Genomic DNA, 27,163 nt, shown 5'->3' with positions numbered 1-27,163 from the left:
AAATTGTGGTTAAATGAGAAAGATCAAATGGCAACTCAAGTACATAATCTTGCAGAATTTACTCATTTGGCACTGATAAGCAAGTAAACTTTTTCACCTCTTTCACCAGCCCTTTGAATAGTTTCTGTTTAAGCTGCTAAATATGTTCCTATAAGCTCTCCAGAACATCTTCATTCCAGGCCCCAAGCCTCTGCAAGTTGCCTCCAGGGCTAAGGTATATCCAAGGCTGACCTTCCACAGGGCTTACTGCCATTCACTCAACACGAATCTTTTCTGCTATTCAACAAAGCTGTCTCTGTGGACCTTTTTATTTAAGCATCAAACTATCTAAAATCAGTGTTAGAGCTGAAAAGGAACTCAGAAGACACCTCACCCAACCTCACCTGACTAAGCACACAGAGGACGCGGAGGTCCAGAGGATGGATCGTACTGCAAATCACTTGCAAAGGCAGGACCCAGGGCCAATCCTCCATACCAGGGGGCAAGGGGAATTAGGTTTATCAAGAGCATAGCAGGTGCCAGATACTTGACATTTACTCTCATTCAATCCCAAGAAAGCAGTGGCCCCATTTTATAGATGATGAAACAGATTCACAAGTAACGTAACTTGCCAAGTAGCCAAGTAAGTGACAAGGGCAGGAATGAAACCAATCCAGTTTAGCAACAACACCATGCTCTCTTCACTGATTCTTGAGGTCAAAAACTTCCAGACTTTAGTGCTCCTCAACCAATCTTAATCCATCCCATTCCACATCTCCATCAACCCAATATTAAATGCAAAGCACATGAAAACTAAGCCATCTATCACACACGGTGTCGGGTGGAGAAGCATATTGCTCAGGCTGCAGGGACATTTCATTTGTTTAAATGTTTTTATTTAAAAAAAATTAAAGACCTTCATGGCACAACTTCTTCCCAGCACAGTTAAGTTTTAGTTATACCAATTACAATACAATTACAACCAACAAATCAAGGGGGCGAGGGGGAACTTCTGACTTCAAACTTAAAAAAAAAGGGGGGGGCCACTTCAAACAAAGTTTAAAAATACTTAAAAAACCTTTCAGAGTAATTGCCAACACAACGGTCTTATATTGGCATTCCATTTCCTGCCATCTAATCAATGCAGACACAGGTAGTGCTGAGAAATAAAGTGTCCCAATACAAGGTATACAGATGAGGTAATTTACAACAACACAGAAGTTGTTACTCTGTAAACCCTTGCCCCCCACCCACCCACCCAACTGGGTCTTCTTTTTTTCATGCTTCTGCAGTGACTCCTTAAGTAGCATTTTAAAAACTTCTATTTATTTTAAAAGGCTCTTGGGTGGCATTTCAGAGTCCTCTGCATTCACCTTCCGTCTCTTGCAAGGTCTGATGCGTGTTTAGGAGGTCCAGCTGTCTGTAGCTCCCCACATCAGCCTCAGCCACAACTAGATTCTCTGAGCTATAAGGGTGGGATGTGAAGTCTCGATTTACAACCCTCCTCCCCACCTCAAAAGAAAGAATTCATTAGTCGTAAGTGTCCTGTTCAAATCACAATCCAGTGCAAACGTAATCACAAATTGCATCTCTGGCACATCCGGTGCTTTTAGCTTCTGCACGAATTCAACACGGTAACCCCCACAGCATTCTAGGGCATAAAAGGGTCAAGAACAATAAATACCCACTGTTAAGTGGCCACAAGAAAGAAAATCACCCTGCCACACAGTCAGAATGTTTTCCCTATGGTTGGGAAGCATTATAAAAGGAGGCTTTAGCTTCCTCTAAAGTTTACCATTATATTCACGAAAGCCACCACCTTGATCAAGTTACTAGAGCCAAGATGGGTTATAAAGTTAGATAAGTTCATTAAATTCACTCGTGAAACAATTATGCTTGTCTATGGCGCCCAGGCGAGAAAGGCTTATGATCTGTAAAGGTAGGAGAAAGGGGAACTAAGACTTTTAGGCCTTCAAATATGTTGGAAGAATTTTTCCTAGTTCCCACAAGCAGCTACTGTAATGAAAGAACAGGAAAAAATACAGAGCTGATGGTTTTGCTATTGTGCTTAAAAAACTAGGCTTCCTCAGTGAAGCACCTGATAAACTTAGGTGGTTGGATTACAGTGGAAAATCCACTTTACACACACACAAACACACAAAAACTGGCGACTTTTCCATCCCCAATCCCTGCACTGCTGAGACACAAAATGAGTTTTATGGCAAAGGATCCTTAATCCCCAGAGACGCTTTGGCTTGTGGTGCTTTTTTAAGGCCTCTCTGCCCTGCCCGGTACCATGGGTCGAATGAGGGGTGTATAAAAATGGGGGCCTTGGGAAGCCTCCACGGTACAGGGCTGCAGGCCCCTCAGATGTGAACGTTGAGACACCCACCCAGCGAGACCTTTACACAGGGAACTTAAATCTAACCTTGATAAATAAAACCAAACGTTTATTTACACCAAAGAATTCCAACACTGGATCTTTCACATATGAAGGACAAAGTATTATATATATACACACAGCAAGGGGTGGCAGGGCTGTAACAAGAGAGTTTATAGTTTTCCCACAATTACAGGTCTACCATTTCAGTTTCACTGGAGATAGTGGCTCTGCACCTACCTCTCAGATACATTTACAAGACTGAGGGGCAGGTCTTCTCACTGGATGGCATGTGAAGGAAGAGGAAGAAAGGAAGAAAAGAAGGTAGAAAGCTTAAGATGAAACTCGCTGTGGCCACATCTTCCATTAGCTCTTAAAGAGTTGCTAGCATGAAACCTATATAGACAATGTTTTTCTTTTGTAAAAAGCAATAAGTTAAGCCCAGTAACTAACTGAATTCAAATGGCCAAGTAAAAGAAAACTGAAAAAGATTTTTCCTCCCCCTCCCACCAGCTATAGAGCATGTGGGGAGATGAAAGGGGAGAGGACCAAGTAAGGAGCCTGGGGGGGAAGGTATTATAATTTTAAACTGAACTGTAACTAGAAGTAGAAGTGAGCTGGATTTAGGGTTAGGTCAATAAGACATGATTCATACTGAATAGAAGTTTTCAGGACCTGTCTGCACTTTGGGTAGATTTTCAGCATCTCAATGAAACTAAGAAGTGTTTCCACTAGATTCACCAGGGCAGCCCCACTGAAGCACTTGGAGTAAAGTGAGAAAAGTGACCAGCAGTACACTGCTCTTGTAGCTTGGGCCCTCCTTTCCTCCTTCCTTCCCACCTCCCTTGAAGAAGCTACATTTTTGTAATCTCTGGAGAAGAGCATGAGATACAAACCCCCCACAGTGTGGGATGGTGGGGGAGCAAAGGTGGACATGGGAAGATACCTCCACCCAAATGCAGCAGCCGGGATTGAGGCTGGTTCATCTTTGTTCTTTAGTGATGAGAAACTGAATTTGAAAGGGGGGAAAATTTTGTCTGTGAAGTATCCCACCTGCAGGTAATTTTTCAGGGAATCCCCTGAGTTATGAAAAGTTCGAGTTAAAAAAAAAAAAGGAAAAAAAAGAAAAAAAAAAGAAAATCAGCCTATTATAATTTTTTTTTTATGACTGAACTACTATAAATCCACAAGCAACGGTTCAGACACGGTGCTTCTGAAGTATTTCACCCCTCCCCGCCAGGCGCAAGCTGCATCAAGGAGAGCGCAGACTCCCCCACCTCTGCTTAGGCATCAGGAGACAGAAGGGGCCATTACTGCTGAGCGCCAGCGGCAGCTGGAACAGGCATCCCAAGGGGGTTGGCAGCAGCAATCACTGGTGAGCCTGCCAGAGGTCCAAGGGGTGAAGGGGTTGGCACTGAAGAAATCCCTAAAAGAAAACAGCCAATAGTGAGCCAGATACCAACTATGGAAATCTTAAGTCACCAGTTTTACATAGCACCTATTTCAAAAGTGACAAAACAGTTATTTTCTCTCTCTGTAATCTCTACACCCAACAGTGGCTCAAACTTACAACCCCCAAAGATCAAGAGTCGCAGGCTCTTCTCAATGAGACAGCCAGGCACCCCAGTAATTCTTTTTCTGAAGGCCTCTACTCACCCAAGATTTTTACAAATTAAATCTAATTTCAAATTAAAATTAATTTCTAATCAATTTAGGAGACGGGTTAAGAAATCCAAGCTTGGAGAGTTTAAGAAGTCTGTACAAGGCACACTGCTAGTAAGTGGCAACTACACTTGAATTAAAACTGACGCCTATCTAGGGGAGAACTAGCCAACCAAACTTTCTGCTCTGTAACTTGTTCATACGGTGGTCACTACCCACATGTGGCTAGTGAGAACTTGCAATCTGGCTAGTGCAACCAAGGAGCCAAGATTTCAATTTTATTTTAATTAGTCACATATGGCTAGTCATGGCCCTACTGAACAGCACAAGGCTGGAGCCAAAGCTCACGTGTTCTTATATCATGCTGTCTAGTTAGCTGGCAGCTTTCAAAATTACCAAAAGTCATTTTCAGTGAGGAAATGCTAAAACAGTGTTTTAGAATTTACTGCCATTTGGTTTCTTCTACTCATCTAATGACCAGAATTACCCATTAGACTGCGCTCCTCATTCATCCAGTTATTTTTCAAATTGTTATATATGTATTTTTTTAAACAGGTAATATACTCACATGGTACAAAATATCAAAGGTTCAGAAGAGTGTATAGTAAAAAATTTCTCTTGCCCTTTGGCTTGGCCAACTTATGGTACCATTTCTGGGGTGTATCCTTCCAGAAATATTTTACGCATATACATGACTATAACTGTGTAAGAATGTACATATAAAAAAATCATATATAAAAATGTGATTATATACTATATTCTTGCCCACTCCCGGTCTTGGGACATGGTTCTGCATTTTGCTCTTTTCATCTCACATTATTATTCTGGAGTTGGAGCTAAAAAAGAACATGAAACACTTAATCATTCTTTTCTCTGGCTATACAGCCTTCCACCGAATGGATGTCCCATTATTGATTTAAACAGCTCCCCACCGGGAGCTGTTTTCAATGCTTTGCTATTACAAATAAGGCTACAATTAGCAGCCTTGGATATGTATCATTTTGCCCATAGGCAAGATACCTACAGGATAAGTTCTAGAAGGTAGCTACTAGTTCTTAAAAACAAACAAAAAATTGTGACAATTCTGAGTGTCTGAGTAAATGTCCACACTACCACAAGTATACCCACATGGATGTTGCCTACATGTGTAATTCTTAGGGGATGAGCCTATGGTTTCTTTAACAAAATTGTGTACTCTGTACAAAAACTCGCTCTAATTCATGATGATTCAACAATAATGAAGAATAATTTCATACAGGCCTTTACAATTTACTAGGCACATTATAGATGCTCTGGAAAACCATCCTTACACACATATATGCCTGTGTATAAACCCCACCTTTGCCTTCACCCCTACTTTCTTAATCTTGTTTGTGAAGATAATGTAACTACTGTCACTCTAAACTATGAGATGAAAGGGTCTCTTTTTACTCTTCATGGTTTGTGGGGACTTTCAAGTCCCTCTGTGAAAAATTTTTGGGACTCTGGCCTAGAAGAGACTGTTGATACCCTACTCAGTGTCACTAAAGTATACCAGGTGTCAAAAAGCATGCTGAAACCTGGTGAGGAGACCACACAAGTCAGTACTGTCAATAATATAATCATTATGGAAAAGAGAAGGGCCACAAGAACCAGGCCACAAAGAGGGAGCAAAACTAAGAATAATAACTAACTTCTACTTTTGTCCCTCCAGGAAAGTTACCAGTGAACTGACCTGACATCATATTGGCGCTGCTGACAGGCGTACTGCCCCCCGGCATGCTAGATGAGCCCATTCGAGCCTGGTCCTTCACAACAGTATCTAGAAAAGACAAAAAGGGGTAGGTTCTATTACACTTGAAGGTAATGGTCTGGGGCCTTAAAGCAGCCATCCTCATTTTTTTGTTATTTTATTTATAGTTTATATTATTCCAGAAGAACATACGGTAGCAAGAGCCGTAACCACGAATCATACAAGTAATATAAAATAGGACCATCTTTCCTGTCAAACTGTGGTAGAGGCCAACTCTTACACCAAATGGGAAGATGTGGTGATTATCCACAGCAAACTAAATGATCTTAAAACAAAAACGATCTTATAAGGTTTTAATGAGATAATACAATCTAACCTGGCCAAGACAGTACTGTATTATCAGAGTGAAGTGCTTTTATTGCAGTCCATGGCTCAGCTAGGCAAGCATGGTGCAGAACTGGCCACAGCTACAGGTTTGTGCAGGTTGATGCTCTGATCAGACTACACTCTCCATTTCAATCAGCCCGTCAGTTTGCTTCAGGTACAGAAGACTGGACAAGACTGTAATCAATTCACTACAAAACCATCTCTGCACTCCCCAAGGAGCGATCCAACATTGAGGCTAACGTTACGGTGAGGATGGTATGGGACTAAATGGCATTTTCACCCAGGACAGCACAATTAGCTATGCTCCAAACCTAGGTCAAGGTGTTCATATGATAAGATGTTCCAGCCTCCTTGGCTTTCTCCAGTGAATGAGTACCAGACAAGGTCAGATACAGGGCTGCTGTTCTAATCCAACCACTCCAGACTTGAGAAGCGTCACACACAGAGGAAGAAAACAGTTTACTCAGGAGTGATCATGTGTCAGATGCTCTGTTAGATAACTACCGTCCTCCCAACAGTTCTGCAAGATAGCTGCCGTCACTGTCTCCATGTGAAGAAACCGAGGTTCACTAACGACAGCAAGCTAAGGGCAGCTGGGATTTTAATTCTGTTGGGCCCAGAGCTTTCCTTTCCTTTTTTTTTTTTTTTAAAGATTTTATTTATTTATTTGACAGACAGAGACAGCCAGAGAAGAGAGGGAACACAGCAGAGGAGTGGGAGAGGAAGAAGCAGGCTCCTAGCAGAGGAGCCTGATGTGGGGCTCGATCCCAGAACGCCGGGATCATGCCCTGAGCCAAAGGCAGACGCTTAACAACTGCGCCACCCAGGCGCCCTGTGGGCCCCGAGCTTTCTTCACAACACATACTCTCCCCTGCCCTGTAGAGTCAGCCGGCTGGGTGGGCCTGCACAGGCTCTGTGGACTGGACAGTTGGACTCACAGAAATAGGGGTGCTCCATGGCCTCTCTTGCGGTAAGCCGTGACTGGTGGTCGTATCGCAGCAGCTTATCCAAGAAATCCAAGGCCTCAGGGCTGACAAGGTGCTGGTTTTCACTGTGGACAAAGCGTTCCCATCGCTTACGGGAGTGTCTGTAGAGCCAAAGAGGGAATGAGAAATGGACCAAGGAGCACAGAAGCCCAACATTTCACTTCTACATTTTCTTTAGTGTCTAGGAGCCCAGCCACTAGCAAAGAAAGATTAAAACCCAAGAGAGTAGGCTTGTACCACTCTGCCACTAGGGAGACAACAAAACTAATTGGAGAGACTGGAAATAACAGTGTTGGCAGAAAAGAAATCTGGGTCCTCACGATTCTACAAAACATAATTCAGGTTACTTTACAGGATTAAGTGCTCCTGTGTAGCGAAGAGGTCAGGTGCTGGGTTAACCGGGCCTCTTTCCCACCCCCACACAAATTCTCTCCCAACCCCACACTTGGCCAGCAAAAGCCTTTTCATCAGGCAAGGCCACCTTCTCCGGTTAAGTGGTTAATAAATTTGTATTTTGTCTAGTTCCAAATCAGTCTTGAAGCATGCATTTCCTTTTTCTCCTACTCTCAGGGTTCTGTCATTTGGAGAAACAAGCTAAATCACGAGATTTTGATTTTTGACTCAACTGTAACCCTTCTCTTGAAACCTACAATTCATTCACTAACAGAATCTGCCAACCATACTCTCCACTCTCAGACTCCTGGTAAGTGAATCTGGGAAATGGGCCATTCAGTTCAATAATTTTACCACAGGCCTACCCATGCAACACCCTCCATCACCAGACCACTGACACTTTGCAGTGTTGGCAAAGAGAATGTAACTATCCTATGTAAGGATCCAAAGTATCTGTTTACATCCAAGTGCTTAACGCACAGAAGCAAAGATGTTGTTTTATGACTTACCTGCCCAAGATATCATTGAAACGTGGGTCTAATTCAATGTTGTATTTGTCAATATAGTCATATAAATCTTCTGTCCCCAGAACCTTGGCTATCCTCACCAACTAGGATCGAAAAGAGACAAAAACCCACACCACAAACACATTACATAATTAAGTCAACCAGCCATAAGCGAATTAATAACAGTAAAGGGTCACCATGGCTAAAGGTATGAATGTGAATTCCTCACAATTTATTTAAAATTTCAGGGTGCCTGGGTGGCTCATTCGGTTAAGTGTCTGCCTTCGGCTCAGGTCATGATCTCAGAGCTCTGGAATCAAGTCCCGAATCGGGTTCCCTGCTTGGCGGGAGTCTGCTTCTTCCTCTACCCTGCCCCCTGCTCGTTATCTCTCTGTCTCTCTCAAATAAATAAATAAAATCTTAAAAAAAATAAAATTTCTGTGCATGGCAGGAAGGGATTTCCATATAAAATTCCCTAATTATTACTCAATATGAAGGTGTCAGGAAATAAGCAAATGGTCTTATAATCTGGCTCCTTCCCCTTGAAATGTCTCCCTGGTCAAGCTTTATTTCACTCACCTCACAACCTAATCGAAGATGTCACTTCTTTTGGGAATATGCTCTTGTATATTCAGACCACTCACTCCCACCAACTGCCTTTTATACCTGCTCTACAACTCTACTCTGACATTTATGGCTGCACCTTATTTCCTTATATGTTCAGTTCCCTTACTGGATAGACTATGAACTATTCGAGAGAAGGGACTATTCTTTTCTATCTGTATTCCTCAATCCTGCATGGTCTCAGAGTTACTGATTTTAACTGAATTCAGGTGGTATTCTTTGACTCATTAAAAATGGTCACTGTGGACAGGAGCATGGGTGGCTCAGCCGCTGCGCATCTCCCAGGGTCCTGGGATCGAGCCCCATATCGGCCTCCCTGCTCGGTGGGAAGCCTGAGTCTCCCTCTCACACACCGCCTGCTTGTGTTCCCTCTCTTGCTGTCTCTCTGTCAAATAAATAAAATCTTTTAAAAAATAATAATAATTAAAAAAAAAAAGGTCATTGTGCTCAAACAAGGCAACAGTACCTTCCACAAGGTCCTAGAATCATTCCAGGTTCTCTTGAATGAAATGGCCCCTGATCTTCAAGGGGAAGTGGGGCTAGTATAAAAAAACACCATCTATATTTCTACTGACAAACATCAACTGAATCCATAAAAAGAGACAAAAGGATCATAGAAATACCACACATAAACCAGTTATGTTGGAGGAAACATTCTCAACAGGTTGGGGGAAACAACTCTTACTAAAGCTCACCACTAGAAGATTCTAAGGTAATGTCCCATTTCTTAAACTATTGTTCTTTTATTTGTATATATGTTTTATAAAATAATTTACATGTGTATTTCACAATAAAGCAAGCACTGCACATTAAAAAGACTAGGAAAAAAACTCTCGAACTTTCGATTTCAAAAGGCTAAACTGGTAGCTCCCAAAACACCAATCTGAAAATCAACGTCACCTTGGCTGAACAAGTGATAAATTGAAGATTATTCTAGGGGCCCACCCTAAGGGATTCTGAATCAACAGGTCTCAAGTGGGAGCCAGTCATCTGTATTTTAGCAAGATCCATAGTAGTTTCTAATGGGTACGCAGATCTGGTCATCACTAAGTCAGCCCAGTAGGTTCCCTAATGGGAACAACATTATCACCTGATCATAATTATCATGTCCATGGAAAAATGGCTCCTTCCGGAAGATCATACTGGCCAGCATACAACCCAAACTCCACATATCCAAACTATAATCGTACATCTGCATTAAAGTAAAAAAGTCAGTTATCATACATAAGAATGAAATATTTCAAAATGAAAAATGCTCTTTACTATTAAAAAATATATATATACACACATTACTCCATTGACTCAAAATCCAAAAACCAGTAACACCTTCATGTATTTTGTCTTTTTTTCTATGCCTCCACCCTGTTTCAAAACAATCTGCATATTACTGGAATTACGTTTTCACTTACCTAAGAAGGTCTGAAATTGTTACAGCTCATGGAAAACTTTTAATGCGCAGCATTATTTTATTACATAAATGTTTCAAAATTTAATCTTTAATTTCTCCTATAATAAGATAGTGTTTTGTTTTTCATCACCATTATAAACAATGTTGTGAAGAATATTTTTACGCACAAAATGTTTTTTGAATTCAGGCTTATAGCCTCAGGATTCCAAAAAACAATTTCTAGGACAGAGTCCGAACTTTGTAAGGTATCTGATAACAACACCTGGGAGGACCAGGCATGAAAGGTACTCCCAAGGACTTTGTTTCTGTGAGGAGAAACAGGGCTTTTTCCTCTTTTTTTTGGTAAGCAGAAGGTCTTTAGAATACAATTTAGGAAAACCACAAGAAAACATTTTTGAGTTTACCTTAATGTTGGTTAAACCTAGCTCACAATTCTCAAACTAGCTCTGGACTTTCTGATTAGAAAAAGTATCTTTGCTGTATCTTCTCTTCAGTTAGATCAAATGCAGATGACTCTTATTCTCCTGACATTATGACAATAAAAACAACATAAGTTAGGATGGATGAACTGAAGTGATTCCTATTTTATACTTGTATGAAAAGGACAGCCATGTATGTGCATAAATAGCCTCCTCAAAAGCACAAAATGACATTTTTCACAAATTAAGTGAAAAACACAGGACTGAAATTTTATCTGCCCTTCTTTTCTCACCTGATAGTCTACCAGTAGCTCAGGACCTTTGAAGTATCGGGAAGCAACTCTGACATTATATTCTTGGCCAGGATGGTAAAACTCAGCCAAACCCCAGTCTATTAGTCGTAGCTGAAAGAAAAAAAAAGAATAAATCATGAGCAATTTTATCTTTCAAGATACCCCTCACACTGCCATCAGAGTACTCTTAAAAATACCATGTCACTCTCTTATGGAAACATTTCCAGTGACTACCTAGTGCATTTAGAATGAAAATCTAACTTCTTGGGACACCTGGGTGGCTCAGTGGGTTAAGCTGCCTGCCTTCGGCTCAGGTCATGACCACGGGGTCCTGACACTGAGCCCCCCACTGGGCTCCCAGACTTGTGCTCATGCTTTTCTCTCTCAAATAAATAAAATCTTAAAAAAAAAAAATTAAACTTCTTGGCTCGGCATACAGGATTCTCCATATCTAGCTCCTGTGCTCCAGTGAGACTTAGAGTTCCTGAAAAACATCATCTCATTTTGTAATTCTGCACAATTTCTCTAACTGCTCCTTTGACTAGAATGTCTTCCACTGTCCAACCTAGACTCCTAAATGAACGTAGCCCAATCTTTTGAGATGTTCAAGTCAGCCCTTCAATGAAGTCTTTTCTAATTATCCAAGTAGAACTAACCCTTGCCTTTAGCCCCCTGAACCTCAAATATACTTCACAGAATCTACAACTCTTTACTGTTTGTTTTCTACGTTTCTTTTTCAATTATGTATTGTAAGCTCCTTGAGGGAAGAGACTGTGTAATTCACTTCTGCAATTTTTAGAATTCAACATAATGCCTAGTACAAGAAGAAAAATATTTGTGGGGTGTCTGGGTAGCTCAGTTAGCTGGGCATCCAACTCATTGAGTTTGGCTCGGGTCATGGTCTCAGGGTTGTGGGATCAGGCCCTGCATCAGGCTCCATGCTCAGACGGAGTCTGCATGTCCCCCTCCTTTAGCTCCTCTCCAAGATCGCGCTCTCTCTCTCAAATAAACACATAAACAAATAAATACATAAATTCCTAAGAAAAAGAATTTGCTGAGTGAATGAAGGGAAAAGCCACACAAACAGCTCCTATCAAAATGTATCCACAAAATCGAAGAAGAAGTAGGCAAGCCCAAGAGGCAGCCTTACTTGCCCACTGTGCAAAGCATGGCAATGATGTGAAGTACGAGCGGCAGGGCCTGAGCAGCGCCTGAGCACTCTCGCACCATCTCTGTAAGTTCACTGTGAACTAGGTACAGTGTTTCGTTTCAGTCACGAAGGGAAATGTAACAAAAGGTACAAAAGAAAGCATAACCTTTGTATGCTTTTTCTTTTTACCCCTTAACATGAGTGCTTCAGAGCTCTCTTTGACCTTCTTTTCTTATGAACAAGTACTCCCAGATGACCACTTCTGGTCTGTGGCTTCACAGACAGCACCTCAGCTTTTTCCACTCAGACTCTCTGGCCCATGCCTCCTGCCAGCTGACTCTTGCAATCACGTAACAGACGTATCAAAACCAAACTTTTTTTCTCTTTTTAAGATTTTTTTATTTATTTGAGAGAGAGAGAGAGAAGCAGACTCCCTAGGGACTAGGGGCTTGATCCCAGGACCCCGAGATCATGACCTGAGCTGACGTCAGTGGCTTAACTGACTGAACCACTGAGGAGCTCCAAAACCAAACCTTTGATTATTCCCTGCAAACTTGCTTCACTCAGCCTCTCCCTTCTCAGTTAAAGGTAATTTATTCATGCTGTCGTTCAGGTAAAAAATGTTCACCCTGGATTCTTGTTTCCCTTACACCACACCACAAATCTGTCAATTGGCTCTACCATATTCTGACCATAATCATCACATCCACTGCCATCGCCACCCCTTGTCTGACTTACTGCAACAGCCTTTTCTCCTAACTGGTCTCTTTGCTTTCACCTGTTCTCTACCTCTGTTCTCCACAAAGCAAAAGCTTTTCATTAAAAAACGATTATAAATTCACACAAAGTTGGAGATGTTCTGTAAATCCTTCACTCAATTTCCCCTAATGGGAACATCTTGCGTAACTACAGTACAGTACCAAAACCAGGTGATCGATATTGGTTGGCACGATTCAGACAGACCTTATTTTCCAGTTTTACACACATGCAGGTGTGTAGTTCTTTACAACTTTATCAATGTGTAGACTCATAGAACTTCCAGAAGATACAGAACTGTTTCATCACCACAAATGTCCCTTGTGCTATATCTTCCCCTTCACCTCCTAACCCCTGGGGCAACTCCTCTGTTCTCAAGCTCCGATTCTGTCATTTTGAAAATGGACTCATTAGTGTAACTTTTAATGACTGCTTTTATCCCCTCAGCATGAAATCAACCAAGTGATGCATTATCACTAGTTGAAACTTTCATTTTTTTCCTCTTTAAAGATTTGTGAGCAAGCATGCACGCGAATGGGGGGAAGGGTAGAGGGAGGAGAAGCAGACTCCCCACTGAGCAGGGAGCCCAATGTGAGGCTTGATCCCAGGACCCTGAGATCATGACCTGAGCCAAAGGCAGATGCCTAACCAACTAAGCCACCCAGGTGCCCCAATCTGGCATTTTTCAAATTGGCTGTGCCACTCCATGTCCCCACCAGCAATGCATGAGATCGAGTTTCTCTGTATCCTTGCCAGTATGTGGTAGTGCCACTTTTTATTTTAATTGTTCTAACAGATACGTAATGAATTTTTAAAAATATGAGTGAGAATATGTCAACCTGCTGCTCAAACCCTGCAAAAAAACTCTGCATCTTCAGAGAAAAGGGCTGACAATGATCTTTAAGGTTTTATATGATCTGGTTCTCTTTACCTCTTTGATCTCATTTTGTTCCTCTCCTCTGTTCATTCTATCTAGCTCTATCTGTTCCAACATGCCAGACACACTCTTGCCTCAGGGCCTTTGCACCTGCGATTTCTTCTACCTGGGACACATTTGTTTTTGTGATTACATGGCTGGTTCCCTCTAAGTGTCATTAAAATGTCACCTTCCCAATGAAACCTTCCCTTTACAAACCTTGTTTAAAACCGCAGTAACCTCCACCATTCCCTATTCATGATTTATTTCTCTTCCACATCTTTTTTTTTTTTTTAAATACTTTACTTATTTGAGAAAGAGAGTGTGCAAGAAAGCACGCATGCATGCAGGAGTTGGGGAGGGGCAGAGGGAGAGAAGTAGGCTCCCCACTGAGCAAGGAGCCCAAAACAGGGTTTGATCGCAGGACACTGGGACCATGACCTGAGCCAAAGACAGACGCTTAACTGACCAAGCCAGCCAGGCGTCCCTCTTCCATATCACTTTTAACTTTTTATCCCACCAGCATCCCACAAATGCAAGCTCCCTATGGACAAGAATTTTTTTGTCTATTTGTTTCACACCTACATCTCTAGCCTCTAGAACAATACTTTTTACACAGTGTGAGTCTGAAAGAATTATTAGCTGATGAATAAATCAACTATGTCTCCGAAGTCTACAATGGATAGCCATCACTGCCTACAAAAGGTGGGCTGATCACCTTAAAAAATGGACTATAAAGCCATGTGGTCAGTGCAGCTCTACTAAAATCACCTGTAGAGCTCAGGGACCTCTTGACACTTGCTAATAAGCAGCAGCATTTTCTGAATATTTTATCTGCACTACAACTGTGTATACTTAATTCTCACAATAACCTACTGGCACACAAACCAAGTATTATTATACCCATTTTACCAGTAAGAAAAAGGAAGCAAATGAGAAAGGAGTTTCCCCAAGAGACTAATTATTTAATAAATGAAACCAGAAGCCAGCTTTCCTGCCCAAAAGTAATCTCTATGCCCAACGTGGGGCTTGCACTCATAACCCCGAGATCAACAGTTGCATGCTCTACTGAGTCACCTAGGTGCCCCAAATCTGTTTCCTTCTTGATAGTATTCTTAGAAATATGAATATTGATTTCAGCATTCTGATTTGTTAATGAGTTCATTCACTTACCAAACATTTATCAAGTGTTTAATAGGTACCAGTGTGACTGTGACAGATGTTGAAAATGGGCTGATAACTCTTATCATACAAATAACACTTGGCAGTCTATCACATTACCTTTCTGTGCTCATGATCAATCATGACATTATGGGGCTTCACATCTCTGTGCATAATACCCATGCTGTGACAATAATCCAGGGCCTGTGGAAGGAACAGGTAAAAAAGAAAGAGTTAGCTTGCTGAAGAGTGATTTTCTTATAAAGTCTTCTAACCTTTTACTCCATAGTTTTCCTTCTAGCCTCACTCCCGGGATTAAAGGTTAGGACAATCACTCCCATGCTAGTCTTCAGACACCTGTTCAAGATCCTATAGTCAAGCAAACTCACAGCCTCTGAACTTCAAGTTCTGTTCCTACACTGTTGTTTCAACTTCCTTTCTGTTCGAAAACACCCAAAGTGTATACCAATTGCATTATTTCTAATCTTTCCTGCTTACCCAAAGGCTGGATTACTTTCACAAACATACACCCCTCAGAAGAAAACTGGTCTGTACTACAAAACTCTCAAAGAACAATAATCCTTTATAGCTAAGAGTCCACAATAGCGGTTGGCAAACCACAGCCCATGGGCCAAATGTGGCCTGCTGCCTGTTCTTGTGGATAATGTTTTACTGGAACACAGCCATACCTATTTGTTTGCATACGGTCTCTGGCTGCTTCTGTGTTGCCACAGCAGATATGAGGAGTGTGAGAAAGACCCTCTGACCCACAAAGGCAAAAATTTTACTGTTTGTCCCTGTACCTGATTTATGACATCAAATCTGATTTGAAAACCATGTCCAATCTGAAACTAAGGTGAATTGAGCGGCATAACCTTTGGTGTTTGCTAATCCCAGCCTTCAAGCCAGCTGATGTCACTGGCCAAGTTCTCGTCCTTCCTGAAGAACAACTTGGGTTCTTATGGTTCCCAGGGCTAGACAAGTATATCCTTAACTTTGTGAAGTCCTGCTTGCCACAATACTGCATGAGCCAACGGAAAGATCAAGTATCTCTGCTGGCATGGTCTCTTTAGGGCACTACTAAAGTTCAAATGCAGGCTTTATAGCACCCCTCATTTTTAAGAAACTTTAGCCACCTCTTAGCAATTTTCTCATCTGTAAAGCTGATCTTAATGCCTATTAGGAGCAAGGTAACTGGTGATCCCACTTTAGAAATCAAAGTCCACTCTAAGTCAGCAATCTCTAAGAAGAGATTTACGTAATCCTTAGGACAATGACCCTTTGAGGGCTGAGCTAGTTTACTGTTTTACTTGTTGAATTTTAAGTAAAATAAAGTATACCAGAAGGTAGCGTATTAGAAGTTATTTTTGTAAGTTTTGACGATTTAATTATAACATTCATAGGAGCACGACAAAGATGACAAGTATTTTTTAAAGGGTTCCCAGTTCACTTCTAAATGCCGTTTCCAAAGCATTCTAAATTACATTCCTACTGGACTCTATTCCATAATGCTTACATTACCACACAGGCTCTGATGTTATTAACTTACTAAAATTTTCTATGAGGAGGTCCTTTCTTTCAACATGCTTTTCAAAGGTAACTCACTGGCTTTTCCACAGTTAACTGGACTACTTAACAAAAGGAAGATCAAACTAAAGATATTTAGTATTCCAGGTTCCCTTACCTTCAGAATCTCATACATGTAAAATCGAATATCATAGTCTGTTAACGTCTGGTACAATTGCTGTTAAAGACAAATGCAACATTTGAGCCGTGAAAATAATGCTGATAGGAAGGCAATTTCTTATCTTTGTAGTAATTCAAAACAAGACTTGGCTCATTTGCTACTGTTCCAAGATCTGTCTGTTCACCGGTCTCTACTTCCCCAACAGAAAATTTGCTTTTTAAAGGAGACACTTTGGGTCCTTAACTCTATATGTAAAAGTGAAGACTTACTTAAACCTACGCTGCTCAAGCTATAATCCACTGTTGGGAACATATCAATTTATATAAGCAACATGCATTGATGTTATACATTTGCAATTTAGTCTGCTTTTCATTTATCTCCAGACCTTCTCATACAAGGCATTTTGGCAAATATATAGCCTCCTGAGTAGGGAACTAATCCATTTTTGGCTTACAAATTACAGGCACTGTGGATCACCAGTGGGTATGCAAGATGGCTTGCTGACAAATCTGTCAATTTAACAGAACTATTCCTGTCCCAGTTTGAAAGTAAACTCCAAACAACTGTCATGTATCCTTTCCAGGTTCCAAAAAGTTGAAGATTTTTTTTTTTTTTACATCTACATATCATTAAATGGTTAGTGATATACCCTGACAGTTTTCCTTAAGTAATCGTTCTGATTCTAAAACAGTTCTTTTTCCTTTTTTCCTCCTCTCAGCCAAGGATTCACCCATTTATTGATATGTAACATTCTTAATACTGGACTGCTGCAAAGGCCAAGTCAAATAACTTCACAGCTTGTAACCCAAGAGAGCGCCCATATTCCTGTGCTGTACTGGAATTAAGAACTATCTGAAATAAGCAGGCCACTGGATGGGATGGAAGTCAGAGATCTGTTGTAGAGGTTTGTATTATTACCAGACTTTACGCCACCCTTCTCTACCAACCCTCTTTTAAGATCTATAGCCCAGAGTTTCTGAGGAATCCCAAGGTATAAGCAGTCCTTGCTTGTACATATAAAATACATTCCTTCTTGAATACAGTTGTTTTAAAGTGAAATGCCCTACAGCCAGATCCTGACTGAACATGTGCTGTGGCCTTTTATTAGGTCTGACATCTGCAGAAACTGTCAGATGAATGGTAAAGGTGGTGAGAAGTAAATGTACTGGTAATTAAAAAGACCACAAAACAAAAGAGCAGAATATCAAGATGTGGAAAGTGGATACTTCTTGTGCAGGAGTTTCTCTACCTTAAAATTCAGCACTATAAGGATGAAAAGCTCTTTTTAAGCAAGTTAGAAGGAAGCTCTTCTAACAGTAACGTTGCTAAAAGGCTTTCTATGTGGTCTAAAAACCCAACACCTCGAAATGGCTGGTTATATATTATACCTTGAAGTCTGTGTTGTTTACGTGTTCAAAAACCAAGGCAGGGGTTCGTGACTAGGGGAAAGAAAAAGAAAACACACATTAGCAACAGCCCTGGCAGCTTTAGCGGGCACAATGTTTGCAGATACTACGTGGTGAATTTGGTAGTCCTTGCCTCAGTAGTAGGAAACCCTCTACTGCTACAAGCCCTCCCCGCTCTGATCATCACCACACTTAGGTCACTTTTGGGATGGATTTCAAACAGAAGACATGGAGCTGAAGTCTCACCAGGCTCTAGGCAGCCCGACAATGCGCCCATCGCCCATCGGCATCGGACCTGAGTTTGCAAAATGGATTAACACATTTCAGTTTCCAGTGCTATCAGTCTCTTAGCCTAGAAGAATAAGAAATAGTCTGTGGGTGGAGGTCTCTTTGAAAGAAAGACCCAAGCTAGTTAAATGGTATAACTGATTAAGCACTTTTAAAGCAGGACTTAACGGGGAAAATAAAGAGGCCAGTTGTGCTCTGGGTCAAACACCAGCTCAGCCCTGGTGGGCCTTACCAGCGCCTACTATACTCACCACAGGGTCTTTTACAATGTCTGCCAGTGTGATGATATTGGGACCGCCTCGTAAATTCTCCAAAATCTTTATTTCACGCTTGATTTTCTTCTTCTTTACTGGCTAAAAGGGTAAAAGTGTATCAGTGAAATTATTTCAGAGTATTTCAATATGTAATATAATACATAAATGGCTTACTTATGAACTCTTTGAAGGAAGGACATGTGTCCGTCTCATCTCTGAATCCCCTTCTCCTAGCCCTGTGCCAGGTATTCTGCGGTACTTAGCAAATGTTGAATTGAAAGAAAAAAAAGATTTTCATCCCAAAGACTAGACTTCTGCAGAACTAGCATTTAATTCCAGTTGTCAATCTTAGCATGTTAACTTTTTAAAACTATACAAACTAGGAATGTAAATGGTAACACTAAGATGTATCTTATGAAAATCTCTGTCAATTAAGATGAAACATGGGCTCTTTCCAGTCCTTCCTCTAAGTCTATAAACACCCTAGGGGCACCTGGGTGGCTCAGCTGGTTGAATGTCTGACTCTTGGTTTCGGCTCAGGTCATGATCTGAGTCGTGAGATTGAGCCCCGTGTTGGACTCCGTGCTCACCGCAGTCTGCTGGGATTCTCTCTCTTTTTCCCTCTGTCCCTCCCCCGTGCACACTCTCGCCCCCTGAAAATATATTAAATGAATAAAACCTTAAAAGAAGTCAGGACCAACAGCCAGGATGGTCAAACCATCTCTGTGCAGCATAACTTTGTGGGTTAAATGCTGGTCTTGAAGTCAGACTGTATAAGGTGAATCACACTTTCATTACCTCCTGGCTGTGTGCCGACAGCAAATTACATAAGTTCTCTAAGCCTTTCATTATAGGTAAAAATGATCAACAAGAGAACATATATCTGAATATGGCTGGGACAAAACCCATAACAGCTGTCAAGCTTTATTGCCAGTATTTCTAAAAATGAACCCCTCCCTCCCTTTTAAAAATACCACTCTGCAGAGTCCCCTGAGTCTATCTTCCATGTTCCTTTGACCTCACCCATCATTTTTACATTTGTCCTCATACAGAAAGAAATCCTTTCCATTTTTCTGAGGAGGGTTTTGGCCCAACTGCACCTCCTCCACAAAGCATTTCTTCTAAATAGTCTCAAGCAGTGCTAGTCCAAAAGAGATAAAATGCAAGCCACGTGTATTTTAAATGTTCTAGTAACCACATTAAAAAAGTGTAAAGAAACAGACAAAATTAATTTCAATACATTTAACAAAAATATATCCCAATTCTTATCATTTCAACATGTAACTCAATTTAAAAAATTACTAATAAGCAATTGTATATGTATTTTTTTGTACTAAGCCTTTGAAATGGAGTATATTTTATCCTCACAGCATATCTCAATTTGCACTAGCCACATTTCAAATGCTCAGTAACGACATGTGGCCTGTGTCTGCTACCCTGGACCGTGTATGCAGGTCTTTCCTAGGGTGTCAGTCACCCCAGACTACTGATACACTGCATATGATTCTTAGAAATTGTTTTAAGTATGTATCATCTCTTCATCAACATCATTAGCAGTTACTAAACTTCATGATCAACAGTCACCTGGATTTTTACATACACAGCTTTCCAGGTCCCACCTCGAACCGCTGAATCAGAATCTTGAGAACGGAGCTAGAGAGCAATTCTTAGATACTTCCTAGGTTGATACTCCAGGTCTAGGAACTACCACACCGTACTGTAAACTCTTGTAACCTTGCCTAAAATCCTAAACATGTGGTACAGACACAAGCAATCAAGTCTTGGATACACACCATCCTCAAAATCTGGCTTTGTAGCTATGCAGCTTTGGGAAAAGCACTTAAACGTTTCTGAATTAACACTTGCCTTGAAGAACTGTTGGAATGTAAATACCAGTTAGAACAGGGGTCAATTCAAAGTAGACAATAAATGAAAACTGTTACTAATAGAGACTCCCACAGTATGCATTTAATTCAATCCATAGCTCTTAGCCTTGTTATTAGAACTCAATACACTCTGACTGGGAAGAAGGCTGATTAGAAGTTTTCTCTTTTTGCTTGAACTATCAGATCTTTTTGACCTGCTAGAGTATCTGGGAGATCTTTCTACCCTCCAAGGACTAACCCATCAATCTATCCCCTGTTTCCTACTAAATCACTATTTCCCAACTACCAGTTTATGGTGGAAAGCTACTGGTTTATGAAACTTTTCTTCTACAGAATCCTTAAAATCAATAAATTTACAAAGCTGGTTTGTGACAGACCAGGCAGGTGACTTAAAGCCTAATTTAATGTGGTCAATGCAACTATTCTGTATTAATAAATAGGTGGGAGAGATTAAAAATTTTAAATACAGTTTATGAATGAACTTCATCTACACTTATAACCATCTATATAATTACAGTAAAATATACAGTACAGTTGGGAAAAGACTGAGCTGAAAAGTCTTTTCAACACCCCCCCCCCCCAATACAATGACTCCCAACAACCTAGAAGAGATAAAAATCACAAAACTTAAGACTGGAAGGAAATGCAGAGATGGTATTTTCCAGGTGACCACCAATTTAATCTCCCTTTCCAAGTTCCCCTCCCCTGTATGGTCACTCGACACCTTCTACACGAAACAATTCTCACTTGTTTCTTCCGCTTTTCTTATCTTGTGCATTCTAAATCACACTTACCGCTTCTCCACTCCCACCCACACCTATCCAAATCTTCCTTTGAGATTCAGGGCCTGAAAACAGCTCCTGGGAGCTTTTCCTAACCACCGCCTTCTTCTGAACTGTGAAACCTACTGTTTGTGACTTTTATATGACTCTACATAACCTATCACTTTATCCCATATCCCTTTCCATATAAGTATGATCCTACAGTTACACAGAAGTTCAGCCTCCAAAGTGTATTTCTATATATAATTTTTTATTTGCTCCTCATACCAACTCTGAGAAAGACAGGGAAAGCAAGATCATCTCATTTGCACAGATGAGCAAACATCTTAGGTTAAAAGGACTACCAAGTTAATTACTTTTAGAGTTTGGACTAGAATCCACATGTTCTGATTTCCAGCCTAGTTCTCTATGTGTGGTAAGACAGATATACACACTTCAACTTCCTGATTCCCAAAAGGTGTGCCATGGCACCCTAGCAAATTCGTAGGCGCTCTGTGAAATTTCTAATTTTTGAGAGAAATACCAATTAGCATACAATATCTGCCAGATACAGAGCATACTACCGGCGTGAGGTAGTTCATAGTTTCTACATTAGATCGTACTGCATTCCTTTTGATGGCATATTTTTGTGTAGCTGGGTTTTCAGCTGCTGCTGTGATAAAAAGCAAATACTGTACAAAAATCAAGGTTGAAAAGGAAATGAAGCTATTGGTGTCCAACTTATTCCAACATCTGAGAAGCTGTTCAGTGATTGACAGGTGTACGTACATATCCCAATACTAATCAGTTATGGCTATATAAGAATAAAATTATATCTTTCTTTCAATTTATGCACATAACATTTTAAATGGCACCCAAGCTAAAATAAACACTTGTTATTTGGACCTAACTACTTAAAAGTTACTGAAACAATATGGGTGGCTATAAATTGAGAAAGTCTGGGAACCTCTGCTTCTCAGTGTCAAATATATACAAGTTCCTACGGCAAGAACTATATGCTAAGTTACTGCACAGTACAGTTATAACTAACTTACAAGCTGCATACTGGTAGCCCATTGGCCAAACCTGGCCTGTAGAGCATTTTTAAAAACTCTTGAGCCAACATTTAACAATCAGGGTAATTCACATATAAATATATATAAATTTCTACTTTATTTTTGCAAAAGAGCATCAAGCAACACTAGACTTGCACTACGGCAAAGCAATTATCAGCCGGAGCTGGAGCACAGGCAGCAGTACCCATCACCTACATCCTCCAGACATGGGAACTTACGTCCGACTCGCTACATGGATGGCATCTGCCGGCCATTTAAAGGCCTGCATTTCTGACTTGTCATCCTTACACAGAAGAGGTAACAACCTCTTGAAAACAAAACGATGCACTGTAACTAAAAATCTAGGAAATCAGTATTAGGCAAAACCTAGAAGAAAGAAGATTGAACCTTTCCTCTCTTCCTCTACCACTATCTAGCTGTATGACTTAAGTCAAATCGCTTCTTTTGCTTCAGTTTCCTGATCTGTCAAATAAAGAGAACCTCTTCTAACAATTTCACAGGATACAATAAAATAAAGAGGTTAAAGCACTCCCCAAACCCTTTCAAATGCTACTTTTAAAAGGTATTTCAAAAAATTTAAGTACTGTTACTTAAAAAGATCTAATTTCAAATATCTCTGAAATTATAATCTCTCTTCTTATACTCACCTTGAGAATTTTAACAACAACTTTTTCATTATTTGTGATGTTGATGGCTTCAAAAACTTCACTGTATTTACCCCGGCCTAATTTTCGAACCAGCTGGTAGTCATCTTGATTACTGTAAACAGAAAGAATCAAAGTCACAATGATTTTAAAAGTTCAAACTATAGGGCACTAATTAACTCTAAAAACTCTTACTACCAGGAGGAGTAAAAGAAATAAAAGGTATTTCAAATAATCTCTGTATTTAAAAAATTGGGCCATTAATTAAAAATGTGTGTTCCAAGTCCTCAAATTAGAAAAATTTAAGCCTTTCAGTTATTCTTTCCAATTGCTTATATTTCTACTGACATACCACACATAGCTCACTTATATTAGGGTTTGTTGTGTGTGTGTGTGTGTGTGTCCAACAACAGATAGCTTTCCCCTGTAGAATAATTTTTATATATCCTGTCCTCTCATGCCTGACCCAGCAGAAAGTCAACGTATTATAAAAATATTTCAATTCAGCCACACTTTGGAAGCAGCAGATTTTTAATGCGCCTTTTTGCAAGTAAGTGGCTTTCAACATATAGGCTTGACCTCCCACCTGCCCTCCAAGGCAAGCCCTGAGAACAGTCCACGTAGTGGAGTTTGCAAATCACACCACAGATCATGAACCATAGTTAGGGATCCCTTCCTCACTTTTACCCATATTCCATGACCACTAGCACCATCAGAGGCAAAAAATAAGGGAAATGCCAACATTTTCTCCCTGCCTCTGATTACAACTTAGATGACTTTGCTTTAAAGAATGACAAACATGGTCCTTTTAATAAGGCCTAAATTCTATTTACTCCTGCTGGAGACACTGAAAATCCAAATAACAAATTAGCCATCCATTTTTCTCAAGCAGCTAAAAAGAAAGTGAATGAACAGACAAGGCAAAAGGTACTAAGGACAACAGACAATGTATTAAGGCAGGTCTAGGGGAAGGAAGCTCTTAGTTCTGGTTGAATTCTCCTGTGGGATGGACACAGAAAACAAATGCAAGCAAGCAAACAGCACCATGCCAAAAACTCAAAAGGGCTGTTTAGTGTTAGTTAAGCGGAACCAAGTGCAAAGCACTCAATTTGAAGAGAGTGGTTGAAATCTCCTTAGCAAAACACAGGTATTCCTAGACTCCAAAGCCTGTGATATGAGGGGAAGTGTTAGAATATCCATAATGACATTTACTGATATTATACCACTGGTTCTTGATGGTCTCTTTGAAACACACTGTGCCTCTTTGTGCAGAGGCGCTGCACTTACTGTTAAAAATCATGGTCCCATCAGGATGACAATACACCCTTATGCCAATTTTGAGAGACTCCCTTTAACCACTTACAGGTTATATACATCACATGTGAACAGATATAAAATGTAGCATAAGGGAGCTGTAGCTTTATGTGTTTTCAAATACTTTCTTTTGCATTCAATGTCAAAAGGCTTTTATCACAGTAAGTATGACCTGATCAATTAACTAAATACATGCTGGGACAACAGATGTAAACATCCAAAAGAGACTGCACAGAGAATGAGGGGCAAACACAGCTGTTCAGGTAGACTGCAACTATTCAAAATGGAATTTGGGCTGAATTCCATGTTACACATGGCTAGCCTCATGATAAGGGCAAATGTTGATAAGGGTTTAATTTTGCTTCTATCAGAAAGAGGACATCTTTCTGGAGAACTATTTTATCCTTCAGTATCATCATGGGACAACACTCTCTGACCTCAAAAATATTTTATGTAAGAGTTTGGTGTTTTTAAAGTCTCTCAAGTATTAATTCTCACCTAAGTGGGAAGCCCTTAGATGAGCTGAGCTGACAGGTAACTCTTTGATACCCGCCTTTTATCCAGAATATGTAAGTCCAAGGAAAGAATAAGAGACGGAAATAATTTTTATATGGTAAGCCCATCAGAACACTTAATTTGCCAAAGCAATACCTTGCTTCTCTACTGCAGAAGTAAACACAAATCGGGTTTCAATCTTGAGGTTTATAAATGCACAGTCAGGAAGGATTCCTGATACAAGTAATTCAAAAAATCCACAAGAGTCAGCCCTTTGAGCGAGGACAGTGAAGTAAAAGGAAACAATTACCCCCACTCCACCACGTGTGACTCATAATCCCAGTACTCTCGGGGTCTGTGCGTATTAACATCTGTGTAAACTCTGGCCCTGCTTGGCACGGGTCCCGACATGTCAGACAGGTTGGCGAACGAAGGTGGACTTGATGTTTGGAGATCTGGTGGTCACTGTGTTCAGAAGCAGCTGGGGGTAAGACCTTGTTTCAGACCTGTTTTCTTTAAACTGTGAACATAAAGTACATAAAGGCCAAGGAATTATTTTTTAAAAGCACATGGGAAGAAAAAAAAATTCATCTTACAATAATGGCCTCAAATATACCTCTGGCTCCTCTATCTGTTAACCAATGACTAGATCCCAAATGTGTTACCACAGTGTTTCCTGTAACTTGGAAAGAAAATAATAATAATAAACTCAAAAAACATACTTAAAATTAAATTGGCCCTAATCCTATTCTGCGAAGTAGCTTGTTACCTCATCTAAAGTCTGGATGTTCTTTATTAAGATAGCCTGGAAGGGAAAAATGGCATCAAGGATAGACCCATCAATATTACTACCATTTATACAATGCACAGAAATTACTGGCAAGAACAGCTTTCTATGGCTCAAGTAGGAGTGTTAGAAGAGTGGCAAAGCCAGGAGTACAAACTGTCAGCCTGACTCTAATGGTTGATGAAACCAGGAAGGGAATAAAGACTTGTTCTCATACATTAAAGTTCAATGTCTTTTTATATAGACCCATATCATTTGGGGAACCTTGCATAATAATCAGTAGATCCTTAATTACCATCTGAAAGACACAATTTCATTAAATTTAGAAACAAATAATTTCCTCTTGATTTATTTAATACAGGAGCAAGCTTAATAAATACTGGTAGAAGACAGTAATACATATTGCTTGAACTAATGCTAAATTTGACATAGAAGGAAAAGTGGTGAATTTTAGAAACATGTTTTCTACCTAATCGGTAAATTAAGTTTACCTAGTTGGTAAACTGTGATGTCTTCGCTGACCATTCCAATCTATTTATCTCCATTTAATGATTCCTATAGCATTTGTTGAGTCCCTTTACTCTGCATTTAATTAAAAATGTACTGAGTCTCCAGATTTCATAACCTGAGAACACATCACCTATGCAGTTTTCTGGCCCAGACTGTGTAATCTCAACTTAATTACAAGGAAACATTGGACAAACAGAAAACGAGGCAACTTCTATAGAAAGTGGGGGGATACACTGTACTCAAAATCGTCACTATTACAAAACATAAAAAAGGAAGGCAGGATGGAAGAGACATGACTATACACACTGTCCTATCCCTAGACTGTATCCTGTACCGGAGCAGGGTAAATTATATAAAAAACAATACTATCATATCCACTGCCCCACGGCAGACAGCCTCTCCTCTGCTGTCCTGCCTGCTGCTCCCTTGCACTATATTCAATAAACTTCTATCTCCTTTAGGGGCGCCTGGGTGGCTCAGTGAGTTTAGTGTCTGCCTTTGGCTCAGGTCATGATCTCAGGGTCCTGGGATTGAGCCCCATGTTAGGAATCTCTGCTCAGTGGGGAGACTGCTTCTCCCGCTCCCTCTGCTGCCCCCACCGGCTGGTGCACGAGCACGAAAATAAAATCTTTAAAAACAATAAAACAAAACAAAACCTATTGCCTTTAAAAAACAAAACACAAACAGAAAACACACACACAATCAGATCAAATGACAAGACATTTAGATGATAGATTAGGTGTACACAAGAATACACTCACAAGCAAATAAGGTAAAATAGAAAATATTATAACAGGTCGGGGTGCCTGGCTGGCTCAGTTGGTTAAGCGTCTGCCTTTGGCTCAGGTCATGATTTCAGGGTCCTGGGATCAAGCCCCGCATCGGGCTCCCTGCTCAGTGGCAAGTCTGCTTCTCCCTCCCCCCCTGCCCCTCCCCTAGCTCCTGTGCTCTATCTCAAATGAATGAATAAAATCTTTAAAAAAAATTACAATAGGTATATCTGAGTAAAGGGGATACAGATGTTCTTTGTACCACTCTTATTTTTGTTGAAACATGTTATTCATAAAAACTGTGGTAAAACATAAAATTTATCAATTTAACCATATTTTCTTTGAGTAAATACAAAAATGACAGGAGCTGTGGCTAACTTCCAGCCTTGGAGGGCCAAATCAGGGGTGGACATGACATTATAAAGTGAGACTTCATTTTTTTCCTGGAAATCACCTGAGTCACACGGAAAACATTCCCCAACTCCCATTTACTAGTTTGTGCATCTTTCAGTCTTATCACCCACTGTTCCTCT

At 40.4% G+C, this 27,163-nt stretch overlaps 1 protein-coding gene across 2 annotated transcripts in view; it reads right to left on the bottom strand.

Annotated features, from left to right (window-relative positions):
* Positions 1-858: 858 nt before the first annotated feature.
* Positions 859-27,163, bottom strand: part of CSNK2A1 (casein kinase 2 alpha 1) — a 50,391-nt gene continuing 24,086 nt past the window's right edge. Inside the window, exons 2-14 of one of the 2 annotated variants that reach the window (XM_040638110.1) lie at positions 24,874-25,083; positions 22,758-22,869; positions 18,385-18,486; positions 17,828-17,878; positions 16,437-16,496; positions 14,873-14,956; positions 10,770-10,880; positions 9,740-9,841; positions 8,029-8,129; positions 7,079-7,227; positions 5,736-5,822; positions 3,637-3,785; positions 859-1,630 (exon numbers count right to left, since the gene is read on the bottom strand). In XM_040638110.1, the coding sequence (XP_040494044.1) occupies positions 3,670-3,785; positions 5,736-5,822; positions 7,079-7,227; positions 8,029-8,129; positions 9,740-9,841; positions 10,770-10,880; positions 14,873-14,956; positions 16,437-16,496; positions 17,828-17,878; positions 18,385-18,486; positions 22,758-22,869; positions 24,874-24,974 (1,176 nt within the window). In that variant the 5' untranslated portion in view covers positions 24,975-25,083 and the 3' untranslated portion in view covers positions 859-1,630; positions 3,637-3,669. Of the gene's footprint in view, positions 1,631-2,412; positions 3,786-5,735; positions 5,823-7,078; positions 7,228-8,028; positions 8,130-9,739; positions 9,842-10,769; positions 10,881-14,872; positions 14,957-16,436; positions 16,497-17,827; positions 17,879-18,384; positions 18,487-22,757; positions 22,870-24,873; positions 25,084-27,163 lie in introns of those variants that run through there. The other variant, XM_040638109.1, reaches the window with a different exon arrangement.

This window comes from Ursus maritimus, unplaced genomic scaffold (genome assembly GCF_017311325.1).
Source record: "Ursus maritimus isolate PB19 unplaced genomic scaffold, ASM1731132v1 scaffold_22, whole genome shotgun sequence".
Classification (NCBI taxonomy): domain Eukaryota; kingdom Metazoa; phylum Chordata; class Mammalia; order Carnivora; family Ursidae; genus Ursus; species Ursus maritimus.
This window is presented reverse-complemented; position numbering and strand designations above follow the sequence as displayed.